This window comes from Melozone crissalis, unplaced genomic scaffold (genome assembly GCF_028551555.1).
Source record: "Melozone crissalis strain CALT ecotype California unplaced genomic scaffold, PUWL_Pcris_2 ptg000056l_1, whole genome shotgun sequence".
NCBI classification, from domain to species: domain Eukaryota; kingdom Metazoa; phylum Chordata; class Aves; order Passeriformes; family Passerellidae; genus Melozone; species Melozone crissalis.
The window spans coordinates 3,703,172-3,721,665 of NW_026535834.1; the positions used below are offsets into that span (position 1 = coordinate 3,703,172).

The 18,494-nt window shown below is 44.1% G+C and overlaps 1 protein-coding gene across 1 annotated transcript in view; it reads right to left on the reverse strand.

The window, feature by feature from the left end:
- MTHFD1 (methylenetetrahydrofolate dehydrogenase, cyclohydrolase and formyltetrahydrofolate synthetase 1) overlaps positions 1–18,494 on the reverse strand; it is a 40,846-nt gene that overhangs the window by 19,394 nt on the left and 2,958 nt on the right. Inside the window, exons 2-13 of the mRNA XM_054286802.1 lie at positions 13,116–13,200; positions 10,744–10,803; positions 9,997–10,050; positions 9,503–9,639; positions 9,281–9,381; positions 8,818–8,954; positions 7,306–7,417; positions 3,365–3,492; positions 2,632–2,729; positions 1,915–2,088; positions 1,260–1,396; positions 918–964 (exon numbers count right to left, since the gene is read on the reverse strand). Coding sequence (XP_054142777.1) covers positions 918–964; positions 1,260–1,396; positions 1,915–2,088; positions 2,632–2,729; positions 3,365–3,492; positions 7,306–7,417; positions 8,818–8,954; positions 9,281–9,381; positions 9,503–9,639; positions 9,997–10,050; positions 10,744–10,803; positions 13,116–13,200 — 1,270 coding nt within the window. The remainder of the gene's footprint in view (positions 1–917; positions 965–1,259; positions 1,397–1,914; positions 2,089–2,631; positions 2,730–3,364; positions 3,493–7,305; positions 7,418–8,817; positions 8,955–9,280; positions 9,382–9,502; positions 9,640–9,996; positions 10,051–10,743; positions 10,804–13,115; positions 13,201–18,494) is intronic.

The window sequence follows — 18,494 nt, forward strand, 5'->3', positions numbered from 1 at the left end:
CATTCCAGCCACTTTGGCTCCTAGAGTGTGGCTGTTTCCCATTGCAGCACACAGTCAGGTATTTTGGCTTGTCTTACTAACACTCCCAAAGAGGAGGAGGTTATTTTTCCTGTCACATTTATTCTTCACACATGCTCTTGACACGTGACTAAATCAATATTCTGCCTCCTGAACATCTTTATCTTTTATGGACTTGCTGCATCAATTAGAACAAACAGCTCCTTTTGATCATTTCTACTTTTCTTCCTGAAATTGTCCTGTGTCAATCTACAATGCATGAGACAAAGGCAGAATTCTGCAGGCAATTACTCTGAGAGCTGAGAGAGGCACGAGAGCACATGCTACACGTGCTTTTTAATTCCCTGCCTCCAAACACAGAATTTTACTTGTTGCCAAGTCACACCAGAAATATGCTCCAGTGCCAGCCCCCCACAGGCTGAGGTCTTGGCATTGCTGATTCTCAAATTCCTTTTTCCCACTTCATGTTAGTAATCTAAAACACAAATACTCCAAAATAGCTCACGGAAAGAGTCTGTGGCCACTACAGCTCACAGAACTATGCAACATTCTTCCAAAATTCATTAAGCCATTATCATCTTCATTTCAGCACTGGGAAAAGGAGGCACAGGGTGTACTTTGCTCCAGGGTACATAGCAATTCAAGGCAGAGAAGGGGAGAGAAGAGAGGAACTGGGAATTCCTAGCTCTATGAAGTTCTCTGACCATGAAGGCACACTTCTGAAACAACACAAGGATGGTTGTTTGCTAAAAAAACCAAGCTTTGCTGAAATCAAGTACCCAGTTCTATCAAGTGCTACACTAGGTCATAAACTCATACATTCCCTAAGTTATCTGACTGCAGTATCTCTTCAGGGTCTGTGAGCTGTGAGGGCAATGAGGCTTTGTATAAAGAATTACCTCTTCCATTGGGACAACTTGACAATAGCCACCACCTGCAGCTCCACCTGCAGAGAGACAACAGTCAGACCACACCAATCCAGGTGTCTCCAGCCCAGTGCTATTCCATCTGCTTGCTTAATGGCTCCAAGAGAGCAGCTACCACTGAGCAGCTGAGTTTAGTGTCCCAACACAGTACCTTGAAGACAAAACTGAAGAACTTACCCAAAGCTCCTTTTTTCTTAAAACAAATGCACTTGTAACTAGAAATAATGTAAAACTACAGTGCAGAGAAGAAGAATAGTATTTTTGAATGCCACCTTTGTCTATTTAGGCCAACTGCAAGCAACAGAACAATCATACCTTTTATGCCAAAAGTTGGCCCCTGAGAAGGCTGCCGAACACAGGCAAAGACATTCTGGTGAAGGTGGGCTCCTAAGGCTTGGACAAGGCCAACAGTGGTGGTGCTCTTCCCCTCTCCCAGGGGAGTCGGAGTTATTCTGCAGCAACAAAGCAGAAAAGACACAATTACACCCTTGCAGTGGGTGAGAATCAAATCCCAGGGATAAAACAGTCATCCAGTGATTGCAGTTAATGAGAATTCAAATTCTGAACTGGCTCACACTTCAGCTAATCTTCATCAATTCAAAACTGGAAAGAGATTGGCAAATTATCACATAACTGCTGACAACTTTGCTCTGAAACAATTTTTTTTGTTAGTTTCTACTGAAGGCAGACTACTAGACCAGGGGAAGTTTGGCTAGGAAGCAGTCTACCCTTCATAACCCTGACCTGCAGACCAAAACAATTCATCTGCTGGAGAGAAATGTTAAGCTACATCCCCACTGTTTGCCACAAGCGATCCATCTACTTCCCAAGCTACTACATTTTCAGTGTGATTTACTAAAACCAGAGCACCCCATACAGTCACCCCACCAAAAGACAATTCAACAACAAGCCATGATAATAAAATTTCTTTTCATCTTGTAAGTGATGTGTCAGTTCAGGAGGCCCCTACCCAGTCACAACGACGTATTTGCCATCGGGTTGGTTCTGCAGGCGTTTCAGCACCGAGAGCTGAACCTTGGCTTTGGTTTGGCCATAGAGCTCCACCTCATCAGGGAAAAGGCCAACTTCTTTTGCAACTTGTTCAATGGGCTTGGGCATGCAGGACTTGGAGATTTCAATATCACTTAAAAAGAGCAAGATGAGTTTATTAGACAAAGACTTCCACAAATTCCCAGCTTCTGTGTGGAATAAACTACAAACACCTAATCTATATTTCAGAAGTCAATCTTTAAACCCCCACTAGTTAAATAAATCAATCCCACAAGTATCAGGTACACTACAACAGACACATTCTAAGAGCTGCCTTTCTAAAAATAAACAAAGGCCAAAACAAACAACAACCCCTCTCCTCAACCTCTCCATTTCCCCAAATGCCTTTTGTAGGCAATGTGTTATGATCCCATATGGTATTTTGCATATTTTCAGCTGCTCCTTGGGGATTTGAGCAACTCCTATTTGAAGATACTACTGTTTTGGCATGCCAGACTGAAAATTTTCCAAAATACAAGGTTTTCAGTATTTCCTGAATCAGCAACCATCTAGCTGGCCTGAAGTCTGTGAAAGTCCAAGAAGACTTCAAGACACTTCAAGAGATATCACAGCACCACTGCAGCTTAGCTCTGCTTCCTCAGGAAGACTTTAGAGTGCCTTAATTTGACAGCATTACCTTGGAACAGGCATCTTTAGGGTGAGCTGGTTGTATTGGATGGTCCATTTTCCAGGCTGGAACTTCTCCAGAAAACGCTGTGCACTCTCCACAGTGCTCTAAAATGAGCAAGTGAATGCATTAAAGCAACCACCATTGCCTGAACTGCACTGGTTAACCCAGAGACCAGAAAGGTTTGCCCTTCCTATCTGTCTCAGTTTGGGATTAAACAAAAGTGCTTTTATTAAAGCATTTGCTAATAATCCAAAATGAGATTCTGCTTGCTGTTTTCTTAAAAAGAAAAAAATCCCACCATATCTATCTCTCTACTGATCTTCAAGTGTGCTGGATTTTTTGGGGTGTTCTGTGCCAGCAGAGTTTCTTCAGCAAAGCATGCAAACAGAGGGAGCTGGTTTATACTGTTACTCTCTTTTTTACCCAATCACCCTAAGGATGGTTTCAGAATTACAGCCAGAGTAAGACAGTCCCATTTCTCACGGTTTTGAGTGACCACACTCAAAAATCCCTAAAAAACCTCCCAAAACTGACCAACCAGAAACCTCTGTTCTAACATTTCCTTGAAGCCCATCTTCTTCCTCAGTTAACTGAATCCAAATTATCTGAACTAGAAGCTGGAAATCCTAACTAGGTTTTTCAAGAGCAAGAAGGGAGCACAGCAGCTTTGGCAGCGTGCTGATGGTCAGCAGCAACACCCCCCAACAAACAGAGGAGATGACCACAGTCTGCTCAGTACCTGCATTAGCATGGCCACAGTCATGGGCCCAACACCACCAGGAACTGGGGTGATGAAGGAAGCCTTTTCCTTTGCTGAATTGTATGCCACATCTCCCACAACTCTCTTTCCACTGGCCTTTGTGCTGTCTGGGGATTTAAGGAGAAAAGTAAGTTACACATCACATTTCAGCACAGCAACAGAGGAGACAGCACTGACTGAAGCTGAAGTCTTTAATTCTGCTGGAGCAAACAAAATAGAAGCTGAGTACCCAGGAAGCTGCAAAGAAAGATAAAACAGCTAAGACAACATCACAAGATGAAGCTGTTATCATCATACTTCACTTGCAGAGTGTCAACAGCTCATGCAACACATCCTCCTATTAAGCACCATTTATCCTCAGCCAGACAGATCTCCCTTTCCTGGAGGAGGCAAGTCTTTCCTCAGTGGCTCACTGCCCACAGGGCAGTTTCAATGAGATATAAACCAACAGTCATGAAGAGGTGAGAGATGAAACATGGCTGACTTGTTCCAAACCCTCCAGGTTTACATTTGCTCTGTCCCATTTTGGAGGGCATCTGGGCCTTACTACTGAGTAAAATCACCTGGTTTTACAGAAACTGAAGGCAGAAGGTGCTGAGCTTTTCAGTTATCACTGCTAGTTTAATGATGGCCCAGTAAATACTGCAGTTCACAGAGATCAGACTTGTCAAAACAAACTTCACAGGTGCCTTAAGAAAGCCTCAGTAGGATAATCTTTCTCTCAGGCAATGTATCTTGCTATATCCTGCTGCACTCTATGACCTGACAGTTCAGAAGCAGACATAGTCCTTGTTTCCAGTGGTGACCTTTAAACTCACCCAATAAAGAGAGGAAGAGACAAAATGAATTAATAAACTAGTGCAGTCACCCAAGGAAGTCACTGATTACAGCACATAAAACCAGAAAATTTAAGTTGCTCCTGGAATGGCAGATTCTCACTTCAGATAAAGGACTCTAGGGAGCTTCTAACCAGTGTGAAAATCTGAAAATAGATTCTAATGTTGTTGTATTGAAATGTTATATTGCATACAATAAGTGTGTATTTGAACAGAACACAATCAGTAACTTTCATATACATCTGGTGAGGGGGAGGAGTGGAGCAGAAACCAAACTCCCCAACAGCAGATTATGTTAAAACCAAAGAGAGAACAAAAGTCAACATTATTTTTTAGCTGCACTGTTACTGACAATTAGCAGCTTGGATGCTTTGCTGTGTGTTTTAAGCAACACTGTTTCTCCCCAAAGCTCAAAGCCTGAACAACATCACAGCTGGTAACCAGTGTTTCTGCAGCCTGCTGTCAGTTTGCTGCCTGAACTGCAGACCAGCCCGGCCTTCCCCCCAGAGACCAATTTAATTAAGGCTGCAAACAGTAAATAATGTAATTTTATTTTCTTCCAAAGATGCCAAGCAGGCTCATCAGCCATCCTAGCCAGGAAAGCTCTCAGCCCAAGAACAAGGAAAACAAGCTGGCACTCCAAATTGCCTCATCTGTTCCACAGACACAGAGATGAGCACAGGCCAAACAATCCCCCAGTCCCTGCTTCTGCATCTGCACCTCACACAGGCACTGCTGAGCACAGCCTAGGAGCCATTCAATTACCTGCAAAATATTCTTTTGAGAGAAAGCTCACACACAATACTTGCCATCTCTCCCCATAATTTCACCTTTTCAGTATTCACCATCCCACTCTTAAAAAATACAAACTAGTTACAGGGAGCATCAGTGACACTATAACCATGTTGCAAAAAAGCTGCTCTCTTATTCCACTCTCATGTCTTCCTGTTAGCAAGGGCTGCAAAATCCCACAGCAGGCAACTGTGAGCAGAGGTGCTTCCTCCATCAGGACTCAGAGAGGGACATTCCAGGGGCTGCCATCTCTGGGAATATCCTCTACCTGCACTGCTTTCCCTTTCTGCAACAAAGCAATTTCTACAGGCCTGGAAAAAGGCACCCAGAGTATTTGCTGGACCAGCCCTCCAACTGCAGCAGTGAGGAGAGACCAACACAACCCAGTTTGGAAAGTAAGAGGCACTTGCCTGCTCTAGTAGAGGTTTCAGGAGATTGTTTGTTCCTCTCTGCCTACCTGAAGGAAATTCTGTTAATTGCAGTACACCAAGCCAGATGTGTCTCTTCCAGCCTCCAAACCAGCACCCTTGGAGCATTCAGGCCACCCTCCATTCAAAAGCACAACAGCTGCACTTGTATGGTGCTACATGGCTGTAACCTGTCCTAACTCCAGCCTGGCAGGACAGCATAAGGAAATGTCCTGGTATATCAAATCAGTTTGGGATCTGCATGGATGGCTACCCTGACTAGCAAACCAAAGGCATAGCCAGAGATTGCCAAGTCCTCCAGCTGCACCTGCGAGGCACCCAGAGCTGGGTGCACTTACACCTGTGGTAAGATGCATGTGCTCCCACCCCATCACATTCAAAGCACCATCACAGCCAGCAGCAAAACTCTATCTGCACAGTGACTTAGCTGGAGAAGGCAGCAAGCTGGCTGCTGCTCTTGCTGTAGCACTGCAATTCCCACAATTCTGGTACTCATTTCCCAAAAGATTAATCTGAAAACCTTTTCTCAACATAACAGAGGGGGAAAAAGTCAGGAAAACTCAGCAGCTTCAGAAAACCACAGGAAAAAAAAACCCCAAACCAGAGCCTATAATACCCAGCATTTAAAACTGTGACAGTTTCCATGATACACTATCAAGCCTCAATTATCAAATCTCAGTGCCATTAAGGGTACTCCACGTGACACTGACTGGGCTGGGTGCACAAGAAGCTCAGATGTCAGAGCACTGCTCAAGGCAGGCTGATGGCAAAGGAACAGGGGTGTGTCCTCAGAGATCAGGTTCAAATAAAGCCTGAGAAAAGGTCACACCATCATATATCAGAAACACAATGGGGGTTTTATTTGCAACATGTCAGCTGGGAGACTCCAGCCCATTCTGCTTCACGCACATCAGCAGTGACCTTGTGGGTTTTGGCAAATGGCCTAAGTTTGGGTTGTTTGGAACAAAACCATCAAGCAACAAACAGAACAGCAAATGACTTTTTAGTTTTAATTAGATAGAGGACTAATGTTTTTAAAAGCAGCCTAATGTCAACTTTGAGTAACAAGACCACTGAACAGAAATTTCTTTACATTCTGTTAAATAATGGCAACAAAATGACTGATTAATTATGAAAACTACCTTTTAAAAGCCTTGTGGGTGTAGCACAGTAAGAGTGACTAATTTTCCATATCATTCAATATCTGTAATTTGGATTTAAAATGAGATGAAAACAGAAATTGCCAGACTGTCTGTAGCATCTTTATAAGGAAGGTGCAGCTAAGTGAAACCCTACCCTAAAACCCATTACGTTAAAGCACTTTATTCTCTGCCTGAGCCATTGTCACCAATACTCTTGCACAATCTGCTTTGTTTCAAGACAACAACCATTCAAGCCTAAGAAGTTAATGCTGTGATTCAACAAATCCACAGCTACTTTAAGAGACTGCTTGTCATTTCTGTACTTCAAAGGGAACTGCTTCAACAGATCCAAGCATGAAGTAATGACAGCAAAGCCCTGAGCTCCAGAGTGACAACAGTGACAAGACTTCACCATGTAGCTGGAGCAAATTAAATGGATATTCTGTTGCAATATTTCATAGGCCTCCTCTTTCCTCTATTAATCATCAGCCTCATTGAAGGCTGAATCAAAACTGCCTCTGATCTGCTTTAGGAGAGTGCTTCAGACCAGTGGTTTCTTTACTCTGGCATTGCCAGAGGTTGTCATCACTACTTAAGAGAGACTTACAGGAGAAAGAAGTCCATGTGGACCAGAGACACCAAGGAAACAGAATTCACGAGCTTAGCAACTGCATTTGTACACAAACAAACACATCCCCACGTGTTACACACTGCCCACACACCTGGCACATGGTTAATTCCACAGTCTATCACGATGGCACCAGGCTTGATCCATTCACCTTTTACCATTTCAGCTCTTCCAGCTGCAACCACCAGGATGTCAGCTTTGCCAACCTACAAAAGAAATTTAAAAACAACAAACAATTGTGTATCACATTGGCAGGGGAAAAATGCAGAGCAGCTTCTGCAGCAAGTAAAATCAGCTTGAGCTGCAGTGAACTGTGCTCACCCATTGCCATTGGAGGCATGGAAGGGCACTCTCAGCATTTAAAGGTAGCTGCCAGTTCCTTGGCAAGGACAGATTCCTGCAGCTAGAAATAATGGCCTATTTTCACACTCCTACCCTGAACTATTGCTAGTCAACACTTCACAACCTCCTCTGAACTCCTCCATGATTCCCAAGTGGATCACACAGGCTACATTTAGATAAAATTAAAGCCTTCTGAATATTCTTCTCTTCCTTCAAATATCCCTGCACATTCAGTGCTAGAAATATACCCAGCACTCATCAGACAGCAAGAACTCATCTTGCTCAGCCAAGAACAACCCCTGCACAGAACTAAGCAGCACTTCACTGGTGACAGCACTGTCTTGTGCTTTTCATGTCCAGGACTGCATAACACACAACTCCAGGGGAAGCTGACTGTATTTCAGCACTAATATTCATTCAGGGACTATTCAGTAAATTTGACAGATCCAGTCATGAAGCTGGTGATAAAGACTCCAGCTAAAGCTCGCTGTCAGTTCCTGCACTGCTTCATTCACATTTGCTTAGGAAGCTGCTATCCCTTGGATTTTTTTTCCTTTAATCTTCAAGGGAGATAAACTATTTTTAAGATATCATTAAATATGAGCACTTCAATTTTTAATCAACCTAATGATGGTCTTACTGAACAGCAACTTAACGGCGTGAAGCATTGCAGTGTTTCTGATCTACTTTGTGAGTTATATTCAAACACTCCTACTCCCTTTTTCAGCTTTAATACTTGCCTACAGAGCCTGGCAGTGCTGATGGCTCTACGAAATCCAAGTAGGTGGCAGCACAGCAAAACACTATTTCTGTCACTCTCACTGCTGAAGAGGAAAATGGTACCAACTCCCTGTCATAGAAAATCGACTGAAAAAAATAAACCCACTGAGAAATCATTTGGCCTAACGTTTCTCAGCCATTAGAGCAGAAGACCACCTGGTCTTTTTGGTTCAAAAAATAATCAAAACAACAAAAACATATGCTGTTTTGCCAACCCCTACATGGAGATTAGGAAGGGATGATTAAATTCTCAGCACTTGCTCAAAGACAACAAAAATAATAATTTTATTGTTATAATTAAACCCCTCTAATTAAGTGCCAAAAATAATCAAGATCCTAATTCCAGCGGAAGTATTTACACAACCACGCAATGAGCAGAACTGGGAAACCTATTCAGAAAAAAAGACACCCCAGACCTAAGGACTCACAGCAACAGCATGGTACATAGAGCAGAGTGGCCTGGGACACTGCAGGCTGCCCTTACCTCCTCAGCCAGGGTGGAGGTCTTGGAATGGCAGGTGGTGACTGTTGCGTTGTTCCAGAGCAGCAGGTCGTGCATGGGAGCCCCCACGATCTTACTGCGGCCGATCACCACGGCTCTCTTCCCTGCCACCTGGACACCTGCCCCACACACAGGCACAGAGAGCAAAGAGAGGTCACTGTGCAGCCTGGTACACACTAACTCAAGCTGCTCTGAAGCCTTGGTCAGTTTAACTCTGGTTCTGGTACTTCAGAATTCTGCTTTTCTTTGTTGAGTGTGGCAGGGAATTGCAGCTGGGAGGGAGGAAGGCAGGACCATTTTAACCTAGTTCTTTTACTATCTAGGGCAGCAGAGATGAAATGTGGTATCTCAGCAAAAGCTGTGAAGCAGAGCCTCACAATGTGTGTGATTTCTACACTTATTGAAGACTCCTGCACTCATGGATAATGTATGGAAACCTCCTTACCTGTCTGCCTGATGAGTTCCATGCATCCCTTTGGCGTACACGGAATGAAGCAGTCTCCAAGATCCCCTCTAGAGAGTTTCCCAGCATTGATGCTACTTAAGCTGTATTTTGAAAGAATAAAGGCCAAGTAAGATATCCAGCCTCACTGTTGAAGAGAAAATAAAGAAAAGAGGTTTCTTTCTGGAGTAGCTGTGATGCTCTCCAGGGGTGAAGCCAGCTTACCCATCCACGTCCTTCTCAGGTGCAACAGCATTGGTTATTTTTTCTGTGTTGATGGGATTATCAGAGTCAAGTGGCAGCTGCACTATAAAGCCATGAACAGCTGGGTCTGCATTCAAAGAGGCAATGCACTTGAGCACCTACAACAGCAAACACCAAAAGCTAATGGCTGATGGACTGAAATATGACTGATGCAAAAGAAAAAACATAATTTTATCTGGATTAAAATATACAAACTTTATGTTTAGCTTTTCCACCCAAAAGTATAAACCAATTACATTCTTTATTAAAAAAAAGCTCCTAAAGTCTCTAAATTTTACATTGTAGGGTTTTAGTTTTGTTTAAAAAAACACAAAAACACCTCACCAGGTTCCAATTCTTTTTTCATTAGTTAGTAGCAATAGGCAAGTAGCCCTTTTTATACAATGATAGGGCAAAGATATCTTCAGCACAACACTGAAGTTATGTATTTTTTCATCACTGGCTGTATTACTTACATCAGCTTCTGTTGCTGTGTTTGGCAATTTTATGTGATTGGCACTGATCCCAATCTGCAAATGAGAATAACAACAAATTATCTGATTTCTGAATTGACATCCAATTGATCTGGCTAATCTCTCTATCCAGCTAAATCACAGCTGCATTCTGTCACATTTCCCAAGTCTCTCTCCTGTTCCTGAGGCTCCAAGTCCCACGATTTAGAAATACCATCAAAGAAAGATTAGTGCTTTGCCTACTGACTCTGTCCTCCAACTGTCCTATTCACCTTTTGACATGAACAACATCAGCTTTGCTTGAGAGCACACTGCCTTAAAATACCAGCAGAAATGCCAGGTATCACCTAGGGAAAAATGCACTGATCTGTGTCCCTGCCCTGTTGTAGTAAGTAATGTTCTACCTGTGACAAGCACAAAGCAACTGCAGGTACCTTGTTCTTATCTTCCTACAGGCAGGGAAGATAAGAACAAGGCCAAGGGTCAGGAAAGACACAGCACTTGAGACAAATGTAATCTGTGATGATCACAGAAAAAGTGGCACCAAGGCACACTGCTGTGACCAGAGCACCCCCCTTGGCTCTCAGGTTACACACCTACACAATTCTTGTAACTGAGAATTCAGATCAACGCTGCTTTCTTTAATACTGGAAAAACTTCGACAAAACTACTGACTTGCATCTGGTTTTTCATATTCAGATCTGACCAACTGTAGGAGGGTAAAAAGTAGTCCTAAAAGTCCATTATTACCTCAGCAGCAGCCTTCAGCTTCATCTGAATGTAGAGGTTTGAATCATCCCGATTTCCAACCTAAGGATGAACAGACAGTTGAATTACAGCACAGAATGGAGACCCAGACACAGGCTGAGATGGGCTTAACCCTCAGCTCCCTTGGATCTACATCAAGGAGACAGAGGTATTCCTGAATTACTGTAAAACACACTGATAGAGGATATGAACAGCTGGAGCTAACAGGAAAGTTCTTTCAAGAGCAAGGCAGTTAAAGACAAGTTGTCTGATCTCCTGCACAAACTATTTGCACCTGTTGAAAAACCTTAAAAACACAGTGATCCCCAAAGCAGAAAATACTGCCTGCCATCTGATCTGAGAAAGTTAAATCCTTAGCTAATTAACATCATCAGCAGGTGCTGATAACATTCAATTATCTGATTAAGGCTTTCAAAAACGTTGGGCCTCTTTGATATTCGGGAATCTTAATTTTATGTACGTGTGTGCTTTGATGGAGACATTTCTTCCCCTGCAGTTTTGAACCTTGGGAATTTTCCTGCAAAACAAAAACCAAAACAAGGACAAATTGGTGCACAAAGAAAAAGCAGCAAGTGGAACAAATGCCTGCAGTTTTTGGCAGCACTGAGTGCTCACAGTACAACTGCATTTCAGGAGACCACTTGCATCACCCAGTATGTTTTGTTAAAGGTAATATTCCTTCTAACCTTAAGAAAATAGGGGTCAAATAAGGAAAAGCTGATAAGCAAGCTCTTGAAATTCTGTTCCCTGGTACTCAGGAGCCATCCCTGGTTCTCCCATAGACTACAAGCTGCAGGGGTGACCTGATCACCCAGAACACATTGGTTCTTCCTCCTAGGTACAGATAAAGGGGCTGTCTTCCTGTAATGTCTGCTGGATTTAGGAAAAAGTTTGCTTCACAAAGGGAAGAGAAGCAGGAGATGTCAGCAAACATATGTTTTGTGAATAAGGAATTACTGACTACAGGACAAAAAAAAAAGAGATTATCTGATTTATTCTTGAGCTCAGAGGACACCAGATGCCTCCCAAGAACAGGGCACATAATGTATGGTGTGCTGCAAATAAAAACAGCTCATTGTCCTGACTTCACTGAAAAACAGACAGCTACAAACACCAATATTAGGAGATGAACTCCAAGACCAGATTGTTTGACAGCTTACAAAAGTGTCAGATAGCCAAAGAGCAAACAGGTTGTAAAGGACTCTGAGACAATCCAGGACTGAATACAAGGCCCACCAGGAAAACAATCCAATAGTGCCACAAGACAGCAATTTTTCAACACAGTTTATGAGGTGAACAGTTCAGCAGCTTTCATCAAAGCACTACTAAATTTTTAGACCCTCCTTTCTTCCAAGCATCTGCAGACAAAGCTTCTGTAGAGACAATCTACTTAAAGCTAATGGAAAGGAAAACCAGAAAAAAACCCCAAAACAAAACACAAGCACAAATAAATTTGTTCCTGGCTTTGAAGAGGAGCATGGCCTTTGTGTGCTATGGTGATATTGGCACTGGAATCCACAGACAGCCACCAAAGGCTCTGCAGGGGCTCAAAATACTGAAAAAGGACAAAAGTCACTGCTCTAAGCAGACACTTCCATCCCCTCTAGCTTTTGTGGACACACAGGTCCTTCCTGGAGCATGACACTTGCTACTGCTGGTCACCTTCTGACCTAAGAACAGTTTCCATCTTTTTATAGCTGCAAAGAAAAAAACTATGCCAAACACAGGTCAAACCCCTGTACCTGTTATGTGCTTTTACCTCTGCAAGCCTTTCTGTGTAAGCTCTAACACTTGCTCACTTCTGAGGGATATCCAATTCAGCAAAAGAATGTTGTTCCATCCCTTGTAGTCCAAGTCATCCTGGCCAAAGGTAGTTTTAGTTTTGTTTGGGTTCCCTCCCCTCCTCTACCCCTCTTTTCTCTCCGTGTTTTGACATAACAGCAGACCAGATCACTTAATAAACATCCCATTTGGAGGATTTCTGGTACAAACACATCTCTGAAAGCTGCCAAACTTCAGGGCTCACTCAAGTGCAGAGATTTTGAGTGGAGTCTACAAGCACTGCTTGCTCTTAACAGGCAAACAGCTTGACTTTACCATTTCACAAACACAACACTCCAACAGAGAACAGGGTCTGAAGAAAGAAATAAAACAATTTAAAAACCCAAAAAACTTGTTGGGCTTTGATACTTGGCAAAAAGACATAACAGGGCTGTGTCACCATCTCACAGAGAACACTGTTCCTAATAAAATGCTACCAACTGCAAGGCAGCTTTGATGAAGCTCATCAGCTGTGCCCTTACCACTGCAGAGAAACTCTCATTTTCTGTAGTTGGCATGAAAGAAAACAATACCTGTAAAATGGCAAGTCCTGGTCTGAAGCCTGGAAATTTCTGAGTCATCTCAACAACTTGCTGCTTTAGTCTCTCTCTCACTTGTCTGAAAAGGGGAAAAAATGGAAACAAATACAAGGTAGAAGTTAATCACAGGGCTGAATTCTGATACAGCGATGGAGTTGTTCTGATAGTCAGGAGTTGTAAAAGTGACAGATGGCAGACTGGCAAACATGCACTTATGCCTTGAGTACACAGCTCCCAGCAATCTCCAAATAAAACTGAAGTCAAAAAAATCACTGAGACACTCTGGAACCAGGTTCATTCAGATTTATTTAAATAACTTTATTTCTTTGAAGTCTACATTGTGCTTCTTCACGCTGTCAGAGGACACAAGGGTAAAAAAAAGGTTCAAAATTTGGCATGGAAACTCTTGGGACTTCAAACTCATTTCTCAAAAGGAAATCCTCTTTTCACCTATGCTGTACTAAAATTACCTGAATCCCAGAGGCACCAGTTGTCACTGTCACACAAACTGTCCTGGTAAGGGATTATGAATCTACAATGGTAAAATTCTGGGAAATAACTAAACAAGCAGGAGGTACCCAAAGATAAAGGAGAGGAGAAAGGGAGGTGGACAGGAGTGAGGAAAAGTCACCAAACCCTGGTTCACAGCTCAGGCCAACTCTTCAGTAAAGGCAGGTTTAAGGATACAGTTGTAAAAAACCACAACTTTGAAACTGAGCACTGACTGGTTGTTCCAGCTCAGATGTGAGCTCACACCCAGCTTACCATGGAACATTTTAATAATGAGAACCCAGCACTGAATCAGCCACAGACAGCTCAAAAGTCACTGTTACCACCTCTCCCCAGCCTTGTACTCCTCTCTAACTTCTCAACCATCCTCTGGCCCCACAGGCAGAATCCTTCACCAGGGAAGGGGAGGCCCAACTGCTCCATCTCCTCACCAGAGGCAGTCAGGATTCTGAAAGAACTGCCCAGTTCTGTCCCTCTCACAGGCTCATGGCACTGGAAGGAGCCTGTGGCACTGCAGTGCAAATCTAAGAGACACTCAGAACCAAAAGCCAGGTAAGCAAAACCTCACAGGACATGAGAGGCTTGACAGGTCTGTCCTCCATGTGAACTCCACCCTGTGTCCCATCCCCATTCTCTGAGATGAGAAGGTGCCACCACCACACTCAGCAAATCCACCCTGCAGCAAACAGCCTCTTGTATAAAACACAGCTCTCCTTGTGCTCATTTAGCCTCACATCACTATCACCAGGTGTGCTACTGCCCAAGTGGGACCAGACTTCCCAGACTGGAGCAGGTGCTGTTGGTGGCAGTTCATTAAAAATGGGAATGGCAAGGGTACAAGGACAGGGGACACAGCTGATGCCAGCTGGGAGCCTGTGATTCCTGCATAGAGGAAAACAAACAGCCAGTGAGGCAACTCCACCCTGCAACTGAGCTCCAAATTAGAGCTGCCAGAGGCAGGAGACAGAGAAATGGGAGCAGCACACAGCTCCTCAGCCCAGCAGCCCTGACCCCAGGGGACAGCACAGCTGGCCCAGCTAGAAGCAGCCCTAAGGCTGTTTAAAGCCTCATCTCAGAGGGAGTCACAGCCTCCAGCTACATCCCAAATCATGCATCTCTCCTGCTGCATCCTGAATCACGTACTCAGAGCTCTGCTGCACCTGAGGAGTGGGTTCAGAGTATTTAGAGGTGCTTGCATCTGGCCAAGTGGTTCAAAGTCTCAGTGGAAGCGACTGTTCTCAGCCTTACTTAAGAAACCAGATCTGAGCCTTCCTTTGGCTGTCACCTCAGTAGAACACTTGACATCAGGACCAGCTGATGAGTTCAGAAAGTCTCATAGCAAACCTTAGCCCAGTGTCACAGATATCTTTTGTGAAAAATCTTTTCTTAAGATTTTTCCTTGTGAGAAGCTGCAGTTTCAGCAACAAATGTAAACAATGGTTATCTGCTGCTGTAGAATGCAGCAAGTAGATCTGTGATTAGTCTCCTGTAGATGTTTAAATTTACTGACTAATCATGGCAGAGGTGGCTCTCGCTCTCAGTCTGAGCCAGCTGCCTTTGTTATTTATTCTTTTCTGTTCTTAGCTTAGCTAACCTTCTGAGAACCTTTCTTTCTATTCTTTTTAGTATAGTTATAATGTAATATATATATAATAAAATAATAAATCAAGCTTTCTGATCATAGAATCAACATTCTCGTCTCTCTTCACCTGAAAACCCTTGTGACCACAGTCACAGCCCAGCAATTCTTTGTGCTTAAGTGACAAAAATTCATCTGCTGGGCAGCAAAATCTCCAAGTGCCTCTCCTTACACTGCAGCTGTAAGCCCCTAAGGAGGCACCTGAGCTGGCTCATGAGCAGCCTCTAACACCACAACAATCTCAAGGAGCACCACAAACCCCCTGGACGTGGCCAGTGAGTGGGGGCTGTGGGGAACTCCTCAAGGGAACTATTTCTGAGATCTCTGGAAAGGGCAGCACTGGTTTGTGGCCAGCAAACAAAAAGAAATACAAACAAACATGAAATATTAGAAAGGGCCCCAGGATTAGGTATTACTTTTATTGCAGTCTTCTCAGCTGAAGAGAAACGAGCCCACCCAACTTCCTCTGTGAAGCAGGGCTGTGGTATGCCTTCACCCCCAGCAGCCACAGCTGTTCACACATGGCACTGCTGTCACTCTCTGTCATTAGGTGCCAGGTCACCTCCCCTTCAGCTCCCGAAGAAAGGCAGCACACACACAAACACACAAACGTGGTGCTGTCAGTGGGATTTTCTTTAGGAGCCTTCAATCAAGGAATCATTTGTTAGACAGCCACCTAGCGTTGGGTGCCACTGCTTCCAGTGCTCACAAAAACCTCATGGGCAAAGGTTTAAGAGAAAATTCAAGAAAAAAAGAAGAAATCATTGTTTTTCCCCAAAGCCACAAAAATTATCTTTGCAAACCAGCAGCTATTTAGTTACACAGTCTACAAAATTCTGTTGTGGACCTCAGGCCTTCCCAAAGATAAAAGCCCATATTGATAAATCAACACTACTTTTTACTAGCTGTATGAAGGTGCTTTTAAGTCTTCAAATAGAAAATTTGCAATTCTATGTGTCTGCTTCCCCAAAAGCCTTCTCTCTGACCCTAAGCCTCACGTGCCCTTCCACAAACAAATTCATGCAGCAAACAAAAGTCCAGGGTCCACACAGGTTAAGGACAGCACATGGTTCTAAGCATACAATGCAACAGCCAGCTCCAGAGATTAAAGAACTTGTCAGCATTTCTGTCTGTGGGCTGCAACAGTGAGCTGAATTTAAATTTATTAAGTGAATTTCCCAGAAATTCAGACAAAGGACAAACCACACTCCTTTAGCTCTGCTGGAAATGGAGAGAACATGGTTCCCATGTTAGCAGAACCTCACACCCTCCTGTGGGATTATGGACTCAGTGCTCAGCTGGTGAGGACACAGCACCACACTGAAGATGACACCAGGTGTGTTTCTGACACTTCTGTGAGTATCAGGGTCCAGGGTCTGTGCAAAGAGTGCCAAACACAGGAGCTGGCAAACACCTCCTCAGAGACAGTGATGCTCCAGAAGAAGCCTGTCCCCAAAGGGGAGGGTCTGGCTCCACTGCCTGGATCACAGATTCCCCAAGGGTTTCGTAACCATGCAGCAGAAATGCTCCTGCTGCAGCCCTGCAGAGACAGCTGCATGAGGCTGATGCTCCTCCCCAGGTCCTGCTCCATCCTGGCCAGAGCTGCTGTCCCTGCAGCCATTCCTCCCTACAGCCACCAGCACTGCCACTGCTCCCATGACCAACACCATAATGTGGAAAAACAAACTTTCCCATCTCCAGACCACTAGGGTACCATGTCCAAGGTCAGGACAACTGCATTGTCTTAAAATGCTGCGAGGGAACTGCAGAGAAGAATGTCACAGAACATCCCACTGCACCCAAAGGAGGCACAGAGGAGTCTCTCCTCAGGGAAGTGACAGCTTGGCTCAATGGGTGGCACAGGGATAGGAAATACCTGGGAAAGACCATCTGAACCCTGCTGGCAATTCAACAGCTGGCTCCAGACATCATTTAGAGCTGGAATGAGTTCACATCTCCCACCCTCTTGTCGCATGCTCCTGGCACTCTGTCATTACATCCTAGGAAAAAAGCCTGCTACTTTCTACCACTTCCACACTTCCAAAGCTTTTTAACCACCCTATTGGCTGTGTCAGCATAAATACATGCATGAACTCTCTTCAGACCAGATAAACACACAAAGACATTCCTGATTTTTTAGATGCCTTTTCATCATGTCCAAGGTGGGTCTGAGATGCAGCAATTGAGGCACTTTGCAAATGTGGATGACTGACAACAGCACAACAGAGTTTAACACAAAGCTGAGTCTTTAAAACTTGGAAGAGTTTGCCCCAAACATGAGTTATGGTACCACATTCCACATTCCCACGCTGCAACATGCTTGCAGGCCTGCTTCCCAAAATGGGTACTGCACATAATACCCTACTATCTGATTTAATCAGAGGAAAACACAATAGCAGTAGGTAAGGACTCAATCCACCTTGGGACTGAGGGGCTGCCAGCACTCCAGACAATATTCCAGGCCCTATCTACAAAGGTTTGCCTTCTGAAGGAACAATGTTGAGAATTTACTCAGTCCACAAAGGGGGCACAGCAGTCCCCAGATGTTCTTCCCTGTAAGCTGGTGCTGATGTGCACAGATCACAGATCTGTGGCCCTGCTGTCCACCAGACAATGTTTTCTCCTCTCTTATCAACTCTTTAGAGCAGTGTCCCATTTCTTTAAACTGAGTCTGCGCAGCACTGAGCACAAGGGGTTCTTGCTCATATTTGGGGCCACCAATAGCACTGGCAGCTCACTTTATCTCAGCCCATCCACAGTGTGGGACCCTTCAGTGCAAGCCTGAAACATTGTGGGTAGGATCTGGTAAAAGAAAGCTCAGGGATCAGGGAATTTTTTCCACTTCAGACTAGATTTACTTGGAGTTACAACAGGAACTCTGGGAAAAAAAAAAAAAGGCCCAGACTGAAAAGGCTGAGGAGTTGTTAGCCCCAGCTGTATGTTCAGCCTGATCACCACTTTAGTGAGCACTCTAAACCCAAAGCAGGTAGTGCACCTGGCCCACCCCTAGGAGCTGTGAGAGGGGCCAAATCTTCCCTGCCATCCCAACTCATCAGCCACTCCTCCAGAGCAGAAATGTTGGTCCACTCCTGCTCCTACCAACCAATCTGGGCCAAGCCAGAGTTTTCCAAACCTGGGTTCTTTCAGATGGTAAAGCCTGAACTCACTGCAGGGCACATAAACTATAAAGAAGAACCACTACCATGTTTTGCTCTGATTATCTC